The 17,137-nt window shown below is 40.4% G+C and overlaps 1 protein-coding gene across 7 annotated transcripts; it reads right to left on the bottom strand.

Annotated features, from left to right (window-relative positions):
• Positions 1–2,481: 2,481 nt before the first annotated feature.
• MIOS (meiosis regulator for oocyte development) lies at positions 2,482–16,644 on the bottom strand. 7 transcript variants are annotated; one of them, XM_055706871.1, is made up of 11 exons: positions 16,496–16,644; positions 13,992–15,358; positions 13,699–13,797; positions 12,492–12,749; positions 11,136–11,305; positions 9,415–9,480; positions 8,593–8,751; positions 7,709–7,861; positions 6,153–6,357; positions 4,951–5,080; positions 2,482–4,710 (listed from the first exon to the last, which is right to left on the bottom strand). In XM_055706871.1, the coding sequence occupies exons 2-11, from the start codon at positions 15,286–15,288 to the stop codon at positions 4,614–4,616; spliced, it is 2,634 nt and encodes an 877-aa protein (XP_055562846.1). In that variant the 5' UTR covers positions 15,289–15,358; positions 16,496–16,644; the 3' UTR covers positions 2,482–4,613. The 7 variants fall into 7 exon arrangements, 6 of the variants coding, with proteins under 6 accessions (XP_055562846.1, XP_055562848.1, XP_055562845.1 ...); XM_055706873.1 differs by having other exon boundaries at positions 16,500–16,641; XM_055706870.1 differs by having other exon boundaries at positions 16,210–16,625.
• Between the last annotated feature and the right edge of the window lie 493 nt (positions 16,645–17,137).

Raw genomic sequence — 17,137 nt, 5'->3', positions numbered from 1 at the left:
CATTGTTAGTCAAGGAATTAATGTTTTAAAGATTTAGTAAAGTTACTACAAACTGGGTGAATGATCAAGTTAACAGTTGATCTGTTATTTTCCCCTCTACTTGGGCAATTGACCAAGTTACTGTTACTGGGAAGAAGGAGGGCTTATGAAGTAGCCAATGGCTGAGAGGTCCATGTGGCATGGTGCCATGCTCCCTCCTGTACTGCTATCACCCTGTATTTTAGTCCTCAGTGGAATCAAAAGATCATTCTTAATAACTGCAAGCATGTTTTCCTAGCATTTAAGTCTTTTGTACTATTCTACTTTAGAAACTTGGTATTTTGTGCATGTATATATAACCTGTAAAATATGATGTACAGTTAGTTACCAAAACTATTCAGGAATAATAAAATAGTAAGTAGATGGCTATAGCACTTTACCTGCCCACACAGAGACAACTGTTTTATGGTTTTTGTAATTTTTTTTTCTTTCCCTTGGGTACATGCCTAGCAAGCAGTACACAACCAGGAGTTTTCAAGATTTGCTTTTCATTCATCTGCTTCTCTACAGACTACTGTTGGTGAATAAACGGCCTACCCTGACTATGGCTATGTGGCTATACTAACAAGACAGCAATGCAAGGCACTATTAAAGTAATGCTCAGGTCATATATGCATTTACCAGGACAGCCATGTAGGGAACTGCCAGCAGTTCCATGTACCCAAGGGAAAGGAATAACCATGGGGTCTGCCAACCATCAGCTAGGACTGCACTAACAAGATGAAGGTATGAGAAACTGTCAGACCTCATAGATAATAGGATGGAAAATAGTGGCTTTATGGGTCACTGACGGAAGGGGAGTCACCAGGGCAACTATATCATAAACACCAGAGAGGGATATCACCAAAACTAGGGCCAGCAGCAGGGCCAGTAGTGGAAGCTGTGAATAGGAGTAGGTGGCTTCCTTGGGAGGACCCGAGGGTGGTGAAGGGCTGGAACCTGGGAAAGGGGGCAACGAAGTGAATGATGAATTGGGGCTGACTGGGAGAAGTTCCTGTCATTTGGGTCAGGACAGAGAGCCTACTGCTCCCACTGTGCTTGTGACTGACTTCTGGGACCCGGCATCTTTTTCCCTACCCTTGCTAAGGGAGTGTTTGGAGCACCCTTCCTAACATTTGCGTCGGGGATGCTGTCACATTGCCTTCTCTTGTAACACCTGGCACAGTTGGCAGGATCCTGCTCTAAGTAAACGTAACTGGAAAAAAAGAGATCTGGTATAGAAGGGGCTTTTGCCTGAGGCTCAGGGAAGCACAGATGAGGCAAGATGGCTGTTAGAAAGGTGGAGGGGACTGAGGAGGTCCCAAACCAGGCTTCCTTGGCTGCAGCAGAGGTTAGGCTTTAGCAGAATCTGGTTACTAAGTACCTCAAAAACAAGAGGCAGCTTAAGGCTGCCTGCCTTGTTGCAGGGGCTGCTAGGTGGTCATGAAATAACTGTTTTGGAGAGCTGTGTTTTGAGAAACAATTCTGAAACTGTCAGTCTGTTTTAGCTGTGCTGCAGGCTAAACTGCAAGTAAAAACAATGAAACAGACATGATGGAGTCTTACGTAGGGAGCCTGCACATGGGGTGAAAGTGGCACTTTGAGGGGGCAGTGGTACAGTTGCATCCCACCAGCCCTTGTCTGGAGTCCCAAGAGATTGTCAGTGTAACAAGGGCCATGCTGCAATCCAGGTACCTCCGTTTTCTCCAGCCAAACCTCTCCTTGGCATGTCTGGTGGACATGGAAATCATTCACTCCATGGTTAAGAGTGACTCCTGCTCAAAGCCCCGTATCAGTGGAGCAGGACTCCCAAGTAAGGAAGCTAGCAGCAGCCATCCTCTTGGGCCAGCAAGCTACTATGACTCCCCTCTCTGCTCTGACAGTCCAGAAGGGGAATGGTTTTATGTCCCAGTTGGTTACGGTACAGAAAGCAGTCTCTGAGTCTGAAATGGAGGAACAGAATAAAATTTGGCAAAATCTCCTGAGGAAATTCAGTTTAGTGGAGCTCCCAAGGGAGGCCACCAGAACGCAGCGTGCAGTGAAGTACCATGCAGGAACTGAGGGCTGCACCCAGGAGGCAGGGAAAAGCCTTGTCAGGGGTGTTGCTGCAGACTTGTCAGGCAATCACTGGACTCTCAGCTGACCCTGGTCACCATCACCACACCTGTTCTGCATGGGCATGCACACATACAGAACGGGTGTTGTGTTCATGTGCAAGCAGCCTGTGCATACAATCAGAAAGTGCTTGTGCTTCATCAGGGAAGGGAGGCAGGGCTAGAGCACATAATGAAACATAATCAGCATCAACAATAGGGTCAAAATATTTTAGCATGCAAGGCCACTTCATCTAGTTAACTCTGACAGAGTTGAGCAGATAGGAGAAAACAATAAAAGTTTAATAAATACTAACGCTAATACAATGTCTGTAGCTACACTTTTTGTTAGAAGACAACAAATGACCCCCAAAATCACAGCTTTATTAATTTAAAAGTAAACCAAGGAAAAAATCCAATCATTAAAAAACATACACCTCTCTGCAAATTTTTACAAGTAGTGTAATTACTGGCCTGAAAGCCTGATTACCAATTACAAAAGCCAAAACTGATAGTTATACTGTGCCAGAATATGCACACACTCCTAATCCAAAACATTTCAAAAACATGCTGAGTATCAAAGTAAGCATCTAATTTAATGAAATTACATAATTTGACACAAACAGGTATAGTCAAGCTGAAAACGTTATAAATTAGTTTTCTTTACATAAGAAAACGAGACATTGTAAGTTAGTAGCTGCATTCACCTGGACATGGAAGATATCAGGAAAATTTACTAAACATTGTTACTACAGAGGAATAAAAACATATCTTGACACTTACAAATCCTCACTTCCAAAAAGCAGAAGTTTTATTGCCTGTATATATAAATAGGGTATCATACATTAAACCCCAGTTTACATTTATAGATCGAGAACATTTTGAAGAGCTCTTCAACAGCAACATGAGGTGTGCAAAAGTACTGGAAAGAGAAATAAATACTCTAACAAGAAAAAAAAAAAAGTAACTGCTCTCCCATGCCTACAAATATCAAGTACCTCTTTGATTTTAACTTATAAAAGATCTTTGTCATTTAGGCAAGAAATTTAGATCAGAATAAACATAGCAGATGTATTACAACATTAATGCTAAATCAGAAAACATAACCAAATTCCTGAATGTAATCATGTACATCTACAGAAAACGTTTCCACATTCTAACTTGTTGCAACTACACTATAGCACTTAGAACCAGTGGTATATTACAATATATTCTCTTTCAAAACACCAATTTTCACAGTCCTGGCAATAGGGTACCAGTTTATTGCTAGCATTCCATTTAGTATTTCATAGCACTCATATACTGTTTCTGCTAGTAAATAAACACACACCAAGTAAACTGATGTTATTATCACATACCTTAAAACAGGTTTCTTTTCCCCTAATTTGTGTGAATTTTGTTGCCTACAAAATGAAGGACAACAATACCGATTAGCTTCTAGCACAGTATTCGCAAAGTATCATTGACTCTCTCTTAAGTTAATAAATAATCTTAATTCCAGCTGGTAACATATGGAGAACTACTTGTGGTCAATGACCTAAAATTGTGCAGCCTTTTCGGAGCAGATTGGTGTCTGCTAGTGACCAGAAGCAGGATTTATATAGGTTGATTTCACACTTCCCAGAGTATTTCAGAAGTACAGGGATGTGCCAATTATCCAAAAGTTTTCAAATATTTCTGTAGTCAAGACTCAGCATGTAGTTTAAAACTTGAATATTTACAAGTCTCCAGTCCTTGATATTTCAGATCTTTACAGTACTATGTTAAAAATTAATCAAATGAAGTCCCCTATAGTTTACCTGCACTCTGTACTGAAACAGACACAACTTCTCAGAGCTCTTCTCTATGATATAGACATCACTAGGAGACAAAGCCCCCAAATTCTTTAGCATTAAAATTCACATCAGCTATGTATGTAGGTAAATTACATAACATCTTGAATTGCAAAGATGTTGTTTTACTATTAACAGAACTTGGAAACAGAAAACGTGCATTTTTCTTCAAAATAAAATTCTTTAGAATACAACAGTGGCACTTCGAATGAACTTACAAGGAAACGATCATTTGTGTACAAGAAAGTATGATCAAACAATGAACAGAGGAATCCACAGCATCATTTTGCATTCTGAAGAACACCTTTCAGGTGTTATTTTGAAGGCCCACTTTCACAGAAGATAAACACTGCTTTGTTTGGAAAACAAATAAAAGGGCTGATGAGCATTATCCTGAAAACTTTTAATAAAATCCAAAGAGTCCAGAATTCCAGGAGTGCTTTTGAACTGAAGTGCTTCAGTCCTCTGAACAAGGACCACATACTATACACCCAGAGGCTCATCTGAGGAATACCAGTTTCTACCAAGCACAGTCATGCACACGTCATTTTACTGATCTGATAGCAATTTATTTTTTCACAGTCAGTAAGTCACAAATGACCTTTGTCTAAAATATATACTTGGACTATAACAGACATCCGTTAAAGAGCCCCACATTTTTAAACAATATTTACGCCTGGACAGTCTCTGCTGGAATGAGATTCCCTGTTGTATCCAGCTGCATACACTTACAAGAGCAGGCAGAAACCGGGCATTCAGTATGGTCCCTAGACAGCAACAGCAGAAAAAAAGATAAACCAGGTAAAACAGAACTAACAAGCATTTTGTAATCTATACATTTCAGTATGTGCAGCAACATAGTATCTTAGAAAAAGTCAGCATCATAGTTAAGTTTGCATATGTTCTAAACCAACAAAACATTATAATGATAGTTACAGCAAAGGAGGCATGTCCTACTCAGTGCAGCGTACACATGTGAAGTAAGGAAGATTTTAACATTAACTTACCTGAACCAGCTAAGCATATGCCCAGCATGTCCACCATGCCTACAGTTGTGACACCAAGTAAACCAGTTGTTGAACTGGGCTAACTTCTTGTCTTTGCTAAGATCCACTTTTTCATCTGATTTGGATCCTCCTGTGCAGAGGCAAACCCAACCCCACAAATACCTTGTAAATCATTATGCTTCATTTATATTTCAGTCCCAGTAACAGTATTAGAATAAATTTGAAATTAGGAACATTATGTGAAGTGGCCTGATTTTAAAAGAGAAGTCAGTAAAATTATGAAGAACTGGTGGAATGCCAAAACAAGAATTACATTGCTCAGCTGTTGTCTCACATCTTACGGACGTGCTAAACTTGCCTGTTAAACAAATTTTACAGACAGAATCTCTTTCAACAAAGTTATGAAAGTGATTTATGTTCCAGTGAATCATGGGCCTGTCTTAATGCACGTGAAATGTTCTGCTTTAGAAAAAGCAACAAAATCTAAGTTATGAATTGGAACAATTACAATATAGAAGTCATAACAGCTCAGTGAAAGAACGAGATATGTGAATAGATGACAGCTGCACAGCTGCTCATGGCTTTATAACAAGACTCATCTAAAAATATGGACAAAATCAGTTTCATTTAGAACTTGTGTAATGCTGAGCTCAAGACATTTAGAAACAAAAGATTCTAGTCATATTTCTTAGCTGTGACAGCATGACCCATGCATTCTTTCATATTTAGCGACAGAAAGTATACCACATTGAATTTATTTTCTCATCCTCTTCCAGCTAAAAATCAATTAATTTACATTCCAAGATTTCTGTAGCATCCCTACAATTAATCTCAAGAAAACACACTTCCCATTTCTTAGAGTTTTAAAGCTCACAATACTGACCACCACAGTACTTGAATCTTTTAAACTGTCTAATCATGGAACTTCACTGACAACCTCACTGGGAAAACTGTCAGAACCAAGTAACTGTGCATACTGTCTCACGCCAAAGAACTGAGACATAGGTTTCATCAAGAAATCAGACAGGATGTAAACAAGTTTTCAATTATGGCCCGTCTTCCTCAAAATGACGAGTATCAATATTTACAGTATGGGTACAAATAGAAATTAAAAGGTGCAACAGAAGGTCTTCCAACAGGAACTGCTAATTAGGCCTCTAACTAGTGCCCGAGCTGAATAACTAAAACCCACTGCATCATACCTGGACAACTGGAAACTGGTGTTCCCATATTTATCAAGCAAAGTGCACAGCGAGGAAGGGGCTTACGGCAGCCAGGACAGCTTGTAACTTTTGACTTAGTTGGTGAACCACTAACTCCATATTGGCTAAAACCTCGCCCCTGATGAGGAATAGCTGAACAGCTGTAAGAGATTGATTTTCCACAGAAATTGCAACTCACAAACACCTAAAGAGAACAAAAGCCCATTAATTTTTTCGCTTGGTTCCACTTTTGCTACTCCTATCAGTGAATTCGTTCAAGATAGCAAACACGTATTTACCAGGCATTCTGGGGAGTGCCCTGGAAAGCCAAGGCTACTTTTGAAGGCGTTTCTAACATCTTGGCTTATATATGTGGCACACAGTCCTGAGAAGGAGGCCTTAATGATGCTCACTTACCTCAAAAAGCACATAAAAACATGCACAATTAGTAAAACTTGGAAAGGTGTTACGTAAGATAATAAAAAGCTGTTATCTGCAGTAATGAAAGAAATTAAATTTAACTCTACTTACTGTATAATTAAATGTGGTCTCTCCCTCCTTAGGGAGGTGACCCACTCTACAGTCCCCAACATGAGGATTTTCGTAATAATCTTTGTATATCTTATGCCACAAGTTGTGACCTGGTACCAAGGAGCACGTATTTTAAACTCTTGAGGGGTTATTTATGTTGATCACATACAGAAGAAGCAGTAAACTCAACTCCCTCCCATTTGGACCAGTACAGATGCAGCTCTCCTTAAACAGCTGTGATGGATACATGAATTCAAAACCAGCCTTCCTTAGGCCTTCCTTGAGCCCTAAGGCTTGTGATGCACACACTTAGCAGACATGAGAGAGGGGAAGGTGCTATGGTAAGACCATGTTGGCTAAAAATGCCACCAGATGTTACTTATTAGCATTTGGACAGGGCGTTAAGGTTTTGGTTTAGCTTTTGTTCAGAACTGATAATGAAAGTTGCTGTTCTTCACTTTAAGTTTAAGGTTCACGGGCTTCAAAATATCTTTGAGGTTTGCTTCAATTAAAAGAGCCAATTTGAACAAGTTCTTTGTTAGATCCCCTAGTTTCAGCACCATCCTCACCCTGACGCTGAATTCACCTGGATGATACATCTCTGATTTTGGTTTTCAACACGGGAGTGGAAAAAAAGTTTTCCTAGAAAAAAAGTGTTGAAAAGTTAGTTTCTGAAAGACAAGCTGTTATTTGAAAGGAAAAGATCAAATAATTTTTAAAACAATCACATGAATAAAATGGTAGGGAACCAATTTCCTAGATTAGATATGAAGAAATGTAGATTTCTTTACCATATTTCTGTACCCTCTATCAAAACAGTTATCAAGTCCTTTCTAAAAAAATATTTTGAAAAAAAAACCCACAGCTACTTTTTTAGGGCATTTAGGGCAGCCTTAGTTGAAATCTTTCTTTTGCACATGAATCATGATGAAAGCCAAGGTGCAGCCAGCAACTTTTTTTCTACAGAAGTACCATGCCACCTTCCCTTCTGGACTGGTCATACTTCATACAAGAATTCCATTTACCTGGGCTAAAGGTTTTGAACTGGGATCCAGCTTACTCCTATGGATATCAAATTCTGCACGTTTGTGCCAAAATCTCCAAGCATCTAGGAGATTCCTGTAGTTCTCAATCCAGTACTGAACCCTCTCATCCTTAAGTACATCTGATGGAGAACCCTAAAGCAGGCAGGAAAAAATGTCACACACTTTACAAAGCGTACGACAACATATGGGAAATAATACGTGTAATTTATCTAGAAAAAGATTAGTTTTCTATTAAACTGTAATGTGACTTTGATAAAAATTTTCTTCATTCTGGCTCTGATTTGAAAATACTGGTGCTGCCGTCCTTCTAAAAACTCGTTTCTGTCAGATGAAGGATTATAAAATTCTGTCACATACCACAGTCTACCACTGTTACAATTACATACACAGTTAAACACACTGTTGGCAATAGCTGCAACTGTATGAGGGCCAAGACCAAGTCCATCATAAAAAAAACCACCAAACCCAATGCCTACAAACAAAACCCCTCACCTCAGTCTTCTATCAAAATCCTGGAAGCAAAAAAAAAAAAAACCAACCCAAAACTGAACCTGTCAGGAAACACACCACCAGTAAGCAGGGGTATGGTTATTCCCAGTTCAGCCAGTAAAAAGGACTATGTTTTCTTTTTGCCTCTTTCCCCTACTATCTCCTCAAGCTATCTCAACAAGAGAGAGTGAAGAGACATGTTTATAGTTAACACTGTGTGTGTTTCAGATTATTCCACAAAACAGGCATTATATATAACATCCACATTTATTACAGAAAATACTTTTTAGTTCACATGATTCAGTACTATACTGCTAGAGAAACCACGTTTAGTTCTCCTCTATAAAGGTGGTTTTTTTGAGTGAAACACTAACCTGTAACATGCAATAGCTTGCTGTCTGGACATCTCCAGTTCTGTCAACGTAACTTTCCATCAAGTCAACTCCATCTTTTGTCAGCCCTGTTAACAGTATTCCCTCCAAATTCCCAGCATCTTTCATTTCATTAGTCAGCTTTTCAATAAACCTGTTCAACTATAACAAAACAAAAAAAACCCAAACCCCTTAGCTTTTGCCATCTGTTCATTCCTTCCAAACTCATTTACATCAGCATATGACAACAGTTCTCACAATTTGAACAGGTTTCTTTAAGAGTGCCTGCTGCTAACAGAGTATGCTACTTGCTAGTTGGTACACAGGAAAAGTTACATGTTTATATCTACTACATTGCAAGAATTCAAGCATTTATCAACGAACTTTAAGCCTGATAAGAAGTGCAAAGAGGGAGGTTATGTATTCTTTAAATACTTCAGTGAATCTAAAGGGAAACATTCCTGCTGTAAAACCAAGCCTTAATTTGAGAGAATGCAAGTATCTGGAAATACATAATAAGTACAAATAACTCTAGTAAAACAGACATACAGGTAATGCAGTAGCATTTAACAAACTAGCAAGTCATGAATACTAATTAAAAAAAACAACACCAAAACCTGAACAAGGAAAAAACCAAGAAAAATCAAGCTGAAGGTACAAACTGAAGACCAGATGGTACCATACCTTATACCCTACTCTGATGCGAAAACCCAAATCACTCATGACTCATTGCTTCCACTGCTCACCTGTCCATTCCAGAGTTGCTTCTTCCTCTAAATAAAGCCCAGCTTAACAGTTTGCTTAAACGTGCAATCACAAACTTACCTGAGCATCATTGAGGAACTTGCAAGCAAATGCCACTCTGTCTCGTACAGCTACATTATTTTCATACTTTGGAGAGAAAAATGGGAACACTAGCATCACATGCAAGTTTCCATTTTTTCAATACATTGTTTATAAAAGTCAGAACATTTGCACTATTGTATAACTAACACTATGAGATTGATTATGTACAAAGAAAACATCACATCTGAAGAAAGCTAACACTAAATATCAGGTTAATCATTTATACTCAGATACAGGTATCAGAGCAAGACTGCAGCTACTGGAACAATTACTCAAGCGGCAGGAAAGCCTGGTACAGCACATCCTGCGTGGTTTATGAACTCTAGAAAAAGAAACTTTGCAAGGCATGTAGAGCTGGGCTTAGTTCTTCTAGCATATTAAGTCAGGAGTCTCACAGGTGGAAGAAAAAACAAACCAACCTTCATTTGCCATATTTAAAAAATAAATAGCCTAACTACTCAATTAGTTCCTAAAATCACAACTAAAAGTTAATAAACAAAACAAACAAAAAACCTCAAACAACCATAAAAACTTAAGTCCAAATACCCAGAACACAGATTTCTCACAAGTATATTGGCACTCAAGGTACAGCAATGCAATATTTACTTTTTGCTTCTTGGATTTTACTAGCTGTGATACTGAAGGAAAAAAAATCCTTGACTAGATTAATTCTCATACTTAGCTGTGCCCATGTTTTTCCTTCTTGATATTCTCAGAATAGAAATCGTGATTGACACTGCCAAAACAAGGAGATGTGCTTGGCAAAATCTTTTTCACGCAAATTTCAACAGATCTCAGTGAAGTAAAAATTAAAATACCCCCCCCCTTATGATCTTGTCCGTTTCCAATTCATCAATAAAAAACAACTATAAAGTTACTACCTAACATCCAGACAACACAAACATTCTCTCTTCAAGTGAGGAAAAAAAGACTCAGGTTTCTCTCCTCTGGAATTCTTACCCTATTTTTTTTACTATCCTAAAAGCACCATATGATGACAACTTTGTTTTCAACAGGTTTAGGCCAATTACCTTGTTACAAGAATCCTCCCTTGGGCTAAGTAACTCCTATGGAATCAAGTATTTCTGTTGTTCTCTAACCAAGGATCAAGTATGTTACTCCTCCAAAAGGCTCAAAGTATCTAATAATTAAAGACTGAGTTTGCTCTTCACATAGCAATTTCAGAAGATATGAAACTATTCTGTTTTTCTGTTTCAGCATACAGAAATTATTTTAACAAGTAAGCAAGGAAACATAAAATACAATTAAATCCAAATATAGCTTGATGTAAGTTCTGCAAACTCCCCTGCGCTTACTCTTTTTTGTGCATTTCCATTATTAACCTCTCTCCCCATTTTTCCTCCTACTTGAATTATTTTGATAATGTATTTCTAGTGGCTCAATAATTCCATGCTCAAAAAAATTTCCTCTAAAAGAATGTGTGGACTGTATTAGATATTTTAGCTGCTTATGCACGTTTTGTTCAACTAACGTAATATTCACTAGTATGAGATGTCTACTTAGCAGAAAAAAATGTTATCTGCCCGCATCAGGAGGAAGTAATACATTCTATGTGAGTAATTCATGGAGCATATAACACTTCCCCACCTATGTCTGTATGTATGTGTATATGTATATATATATATATATACATGCACCTATTATTTAAAGCAATTTTAATGTAACAGAAATTTACTCACCAAAACACCATCATATGAACCAGACTCGCTTGTCAGGAAAGCAAACATAGCACACAAGTAGGGATTGTTCAATTGCAGTCTTAGAGTACTGCACATTTCTCTCCAAAGTGAGTTCTTCTCGTCCGTGTAGCCTGATAGAGCCATTGCCACTACATTAAGGTTCAGATCACCTGATTTATTAAAAGCAATCAGTGAAACAATATTCAACTTAAGTACTTGAAAAAAATCCAATTAAAACTGTAATTGAAAATATCAGTTTGAAAGAGAACATTTTGTCAGGATACAAGACAAAATGCAGCAGAATTAACACTAGCTAAAATAAATGTGCATACACTAGCATTTATTAGTTTCTGCTTTAAATGCCTCTGTTCAGGTAAGTTACAGCTCTAAAAGTCACATGCCCACATGCATGACAGCCTGCATAATACTTTACGCAATATCACACTGGTTCTGGTATTTTGAAATAGCTTTGAACTGCTAATTGTGTCCCTATCACTACCATAAATAATTGTCATGACCACGATTTATATCCACAAGAAGAGAAAAGATAGGATTGTATATATAGCTATCACTTAACAGACCTAGCTGGAGGATGACAAATGCATATAGCAGCTTCAAGATAACAAGTTTCCTAAAACCATTAAATCTATTTCATCTCACTATTCATTCTGTCAGAAAGTTCAATTTTATTTTTTAATTTGAAGATAGGGTGTCTCCGCTCTGAGCCTTCCCTATGGAAAACACACACACACTTTCGTCCACCAAAAAGGGACAATAGTAAAAATAAAAAGAACCTTAACAACTCCCTTTGTGTCTTACCTACCCACTTTAGTAGCAAGATAGTCCTTTGAATTTAATAAGAGAACACAGATGCAAATCAGAGTTTAGGAGGAATACTGGCAAGAAAACAGAACAAAAATACCTCCATTTCTTGGCTCCAGTATCTTAACTTCTCCCTCATACTTTGCAACTCTTACCAAATATTACTCCAAAACAAATGTTTTCTGCAGATCCTGAACATTACATTTCCATTATTCCACAGCCATTGCACTGGTGGGAAGCTACATACAGCCCAACAGAAGGAAATACACATGACAGCTAGCCAAAATGCAATTCCATTAAAATAAAAGAATCTCAGCAGTTCAGTACGTAATACTTTCTGGGGTATGCATCAATAGGAACTTCTGAAACATACAATCTGTCTTAACTACACAGTGAGGCATATGATAGCCTGAAGAATAAAATATCAGGATTCATCAGATTCTCTTTTCTGCAGTATCTTCCATAATTCTGTTCAATGAAAATAATCTACTAAGGTAATATGCCAAACTAAAAGGTACTAAATACGATATGCACCTTTTCCCGAGGAAGCCCCTTTATTTAGGATTTGTATTGCTCGCCGTATGTCCAAGTTGAAAAGTGCAACAGCAGCAGCTCGCTCCCAGTCTCCTTCCTGTTCCAATGAATTTAAGAAAGGTTCCACATCTAAGTCTGTTCCCTTCTTTATCCACCCACAGAGCTGCAAAGCCAAGGATCTCTCCTCACTCAGATACTGAATAATATCTGCCTGTCTATCAGCTCCACTCCTGCTGTGCCTGAGGTTCTCTGTTGTTCCTAGAAATGGGAAATAAGTTAAATTATGCTTAAATCACAACTTAAATTGCCATCACAACACAACACTTTGATTTCAATCATAAAGAATAGTACAAAAGCTGAGTATCATATTTTAGTACTTTAACATCACTAAAAACTCCATGGTAAGGAGCAGCATACAAAAGATTATTTTGATCTGCTAAAAATCATCCATCTGAACTTGACACACAGACTCCACTAAGTCTTTTTTCTTTTCTCTACCCCCTAAGATTTTGGAGGTCCTCATTAGAGTTGACAGGAGTTATCAGTATGTTCAGTTTGAAAATACATAACACACAGTCAAATACCCACTCTACCAGTTTTCTCAGCAAGCATCAACATGCTAGAAGCTTTCCCACCACTGAAGTTATTTTTTGCTCCAAGGAGCATAAATAATAATAAAGACACATAATGAATAGGGAAGGAAAGATTCAAGTAATAGATTATACTAATAAAAACTTCACTGAGCATGAGAGGCATAATGCGATGCACCAGGGGTGATTACCACTTCAGAACAAGACAGCTTATTTAAACACAGTTACACAAAGTACTTAGTACATTAGCAGTGACTACAGTAAAATCAGCTTCCCAGAAGCACACCCCTATGTGAAATTCCAAAAAACATAACAGTTAAGTTGGGAGCAAGAATTTTCAGTGCTATAGTCAAAACCCAAACATTTGAAATAGTTCAGCTGAAGATTTACCTCTGAGGATACTTTGTTTTCATGATTACTGACTTTCCAAGAACACTGAAAATTCTGGAGATTACTGCAATATGATCTGTTAATTTGATATGTGTAAAACACAAATAGAAATACTTTGTTTCTATATTTTTAAACACCTCTTTCAACAATATTTAGAGACAAACCCATGAGAGCATCATTCTGTAAATATACTACAATAGAACTTATCAAAGTTGGAACATTCTTACCCAAAGATGACTTCACGATTGTTTTAATGCCAGCATAAACTAAGGGACCTTTGTTTCCTGTAAGTTTTTGATCCATATCTTCAGTATACTGTTTCATAAGTATTTTCATGTATAGGAAGCTTAATTTTTCCCAAGTGTTTGAAACCTTTTTTTTTGGTTAAAGTCACATCCTATTAACATATGCAAAGTATTTGCAGGATGTTGAATTATATTTAAAGATTTTAATGTATTTAATATAACTAGTTTACATATAAAAGTGCATTACTTCTTTAGGATAGTAAAATAAAGGATATAATGCAGAGTGTACCAAAGTGATTTCAGCTGAGGATCTTCATTTCCAGCCAGGAGGTGATTTCTCCAAACTTGTTCAGTATCAAGACCATACCTTGACAAAGCTCTGAGCCGCATTTTGGTTGCTATGTCTTTTTCCAAGGAACTAGCCTTTCCTTCTTCTGTACACTCATATAAATGTCGTCCACAAGCCCACATTAAGGATGTTACTGGACTCCATGCGAGAGAAATCCTTTCAAAAACTGTGAAGTCAGACATAGTCCTGTTGGGAGTCACTACTACCATTCGATTTTGACTTGTTGGATGCCAGGCAAATGAAGCAATGTAGTTTTCACAAGGTTGGACACTTCTTTCAATTATCGTTGGCTCAGTTTCATCTCCAATAGGAGTGGGAGTATGCTGCATGTCATACAGTCTAATAATATTACTATCCCTTGTTAAAGTAGCTAATAATCCAGTTCTTGTTGGACACCACGCAACTTTTGTTAAGGGTTTTGGTTGCTCCGTCAAGGTCAAAACAGGCTTTTCAAATTTTCTTAAATCCCATATGGCCACCTGACCTTCATAGAAGGAAGCTACACGATCATGGAAATAGGGATCGACAGTCACTCCTTGGACAGCCTTGGTGTTTACAAATATTTTTTGGCTTGTGTTCCTCAGATCAAAGATAGCCAGATTTCGATGCATTCCAGCCAAAAGCAGCTTCTGATCCCGTGGAAGCCAACAGAGAGAGAGACAAGCATCGTTCTGTCCCAATTCATAGAGTGGCTTTGTTACTACCAGTCCTGCTTCCGGATCTCCTGCTGAAAGTCTTACTTTCTCTGTAGCAACTGCAGTTTCTGGGGCATATTTGCTGCTGATATCCCAGATCAATACTGAAAAGTCAGCCCGATGTTTATCTAACCCTGCAGCAAGCCAATTACTATCTAGTGGGTTCCACGCAAGAGTATTGCATTGCCGTGCATGTTTGGGAACAAACTCTTTACCTATCAAATCTTTAGATTTTGAGTTGTGATCTTGACCAAGGCTAGTAAGTACCACTCGACCATTGGCCTGTCCAACAGCAAGGAGACATTCAGGATCGTACTTTGGATACCAAGCCACACATTTCATATATGGTGTATCTGAATTTATTGACAATAGCGTAGCTGTAGTTTCTTCCGACAACCGCAAGGATCCTGCCTTGAGTTCTGAACTTACAGCAGAGTCAATGTGATAAAGGCTCAATTCCGAATCACATACAACAAATCTGTCAACATGGTGCGGGGCCCACAAAATATCAGGTTTGGAGCCACTCATGTTTAGGGTAAGCTTACACACAATTTAAGCTCTTGTAAGAATATTCAGGTGATGTCCATGCATATGGGAACTGTTGAGAAATAATTTGGAGGAATGTTATCAAAAACCAAATATCTTTGTAATCTGAGATCATCTTTAAACTAACAGAAGTGTGGTTCTGAATGACTTTTAGCCTAAGGGTTTAATGCAGGGGTCCTCAAACTTTTTAACCAGGGGGCCGGCGCGCGGATGCAGTGGCAGGCAGTCATCTGCGGCTGCTTGGTTCCCCCCCCAACCCCCAGCGGGGGGGTCTGTAAATACCGGGGGCCAGACTGAGGACCCTGGGGGGCCATATCCAGCCCGTGGGCCGTAGTTTGAGGACCTCTGGTTTAATGCATGTACGTTTCAGGCCAAAACCTTAACCGCCCTCTGCACGACAGCACTTCCCCCCAGCAGACTTTGTGATTCCTGGTGTATACCTACTGAGACAGAACCAGCGCAGCCACCTACAAACTGACAACAGGATCTGCTGGGTTTACAAAACGCCAATATTAAGGAAAGAGAGATTAACTGAGATGTGATGCGGCATGATATGTGGGTGTGCTGCTGGTAAAGAACCACTCCCTAAAACATGTAGGAGAAAATTTCTGCCTAATTGAAGTGCTCTAATTGACAAAAATTAAGAGTCTGTTTTGTCTGAAGTCTGTTCCGTAGCCTAGAAAGGCTTGCCCTTTTCGAAGATTTCTACAGAAATACCTTATTCTACTGCTCCTAAACTCACCTTCTACCCCAGCATTACCTTGTCGTAGTTCACATTTGGCCTAGCAGCATTCATAAATATACATTACTGTTAAACTCCGTTTACACCTGCCATAGCTGCACACCCAGACCCATTTTACGTGTCTATGTACAACACCCCCCCCCCCCGCAGATCCTACAAACCTCTTCCGTAATTGCGGAGAGGGCCACGCTGTACTGGGAACTGGGAAGCATGGAAAGGGAGCGTTACGTACTTCTCCCAGGCCCCCTCTGGGTGTCTCCTGGTTACGGCCGGCTCCTGCGCGCCGCGGGGGGCAGGCTCCCCGCCCGCCGCTCGGCCCGCCTCGCTGCTCCTCGCCCAGGAGCCGCTGAACGAGAAGGCCCCACCGAGGCCCCGCGGCGGCGGGAACGGTGCGGAGCGCGGCCGACCGCTTCCCTCCCACCCTTTCCGGGCGCGGCAGATGCTCACCCACCCCGCGGGGCCCTCCGACACCACCGCCACCGGGAGGGGGGGAGGGGCGACGACACGACGCGACGCGACGCCCACCGGCCTTGCCGTCCGAGGAGGAAGAGCGGCAAGCGTACAAGGGCTTCCGGTCGCGGGGGCAGCGGGGAAGGAAAACCCGTGGCGCTTCCGGCGCGGGGGGGGGACAGAAAAGCTGCCGAACTTCCGGCGAACGGGGGCGGGGGGGCAGGGGGGCGGAGCGCCTGTCCTGGCAGGACCCCTCCCTCCCGCCCGCCGCCGGGCCGCGCTCCTCCCCCGCCCCGCCGGAGCTCCCACCCGCCGGAGCCCCGCCCCGCCGGAGCCCCGCCCCGCCGGAGTCCCGCCCCGCGGGGCTGGCCGGCTTAAAACCCTGAGCGCGTTGGGGTGGGAGCTGGCCTAGACCTTAGCTGAACGCGGCCCCCACCGGGCGCCGTGATCCGGGGAAGGATCGCTGGACTCCCGCTCCGTTTCTATCTGTTGACTTACGCTCGCTGCTGTACTAAAGCAGTAGCTTTTGTTAGAAGGTTGGTGTTGGTCAGGGTGCCGGTGGCACCTGCGGCAGGTGGAGAGAGGGCCGGGCCGCCGCGGTACCGGTGTCCCAAGGTAGTGGCAGCAGCCAGTGCGCGG

Source organism: Falco cherrug, chromosome 4 (assembly GCF_023634085.1).
Source record: "Falco cherrug isolate bFalChe1 chromosome 4, bFalChe1.pri, whole genome shotgun sequence".
Lineage (NCBI taxonomy): Eukaryota > Metazoa > Chordata > Aves > Falconiformes > Falconidae > Falco > Falco cherrug.
The sequence above is the reverse complement of the archived record's forward strand: the minus strand, read 5'-3'. Positions and strand labels throughout refer to the sequence as shown.

Bases quoted from the DNA above. Each gene is read 5' to 3' on its own strand.
- MIOS (XM_055706871.1), bottom strand. From the start codon at position 15,288: ATGAGTGGCTCCAAACCTGATATTTTGTGGGCCCCGCACCATGTTGAC. The intron at 8,752-9,414 runs GTAAGTTTGTGA...GTTTTGTTATAG, and splicing joins AGTTCCTCAATGATGCTCAG to TTGAACAGGTTTATTGAAAA. The intron at 5,081-6,152 runs GTATGATGCAGT...GCCTCTGCACAG, and splicing joins ACCAGTTTCCAGTTGTCCAG to GAGGATCCAAATCAGATGAA.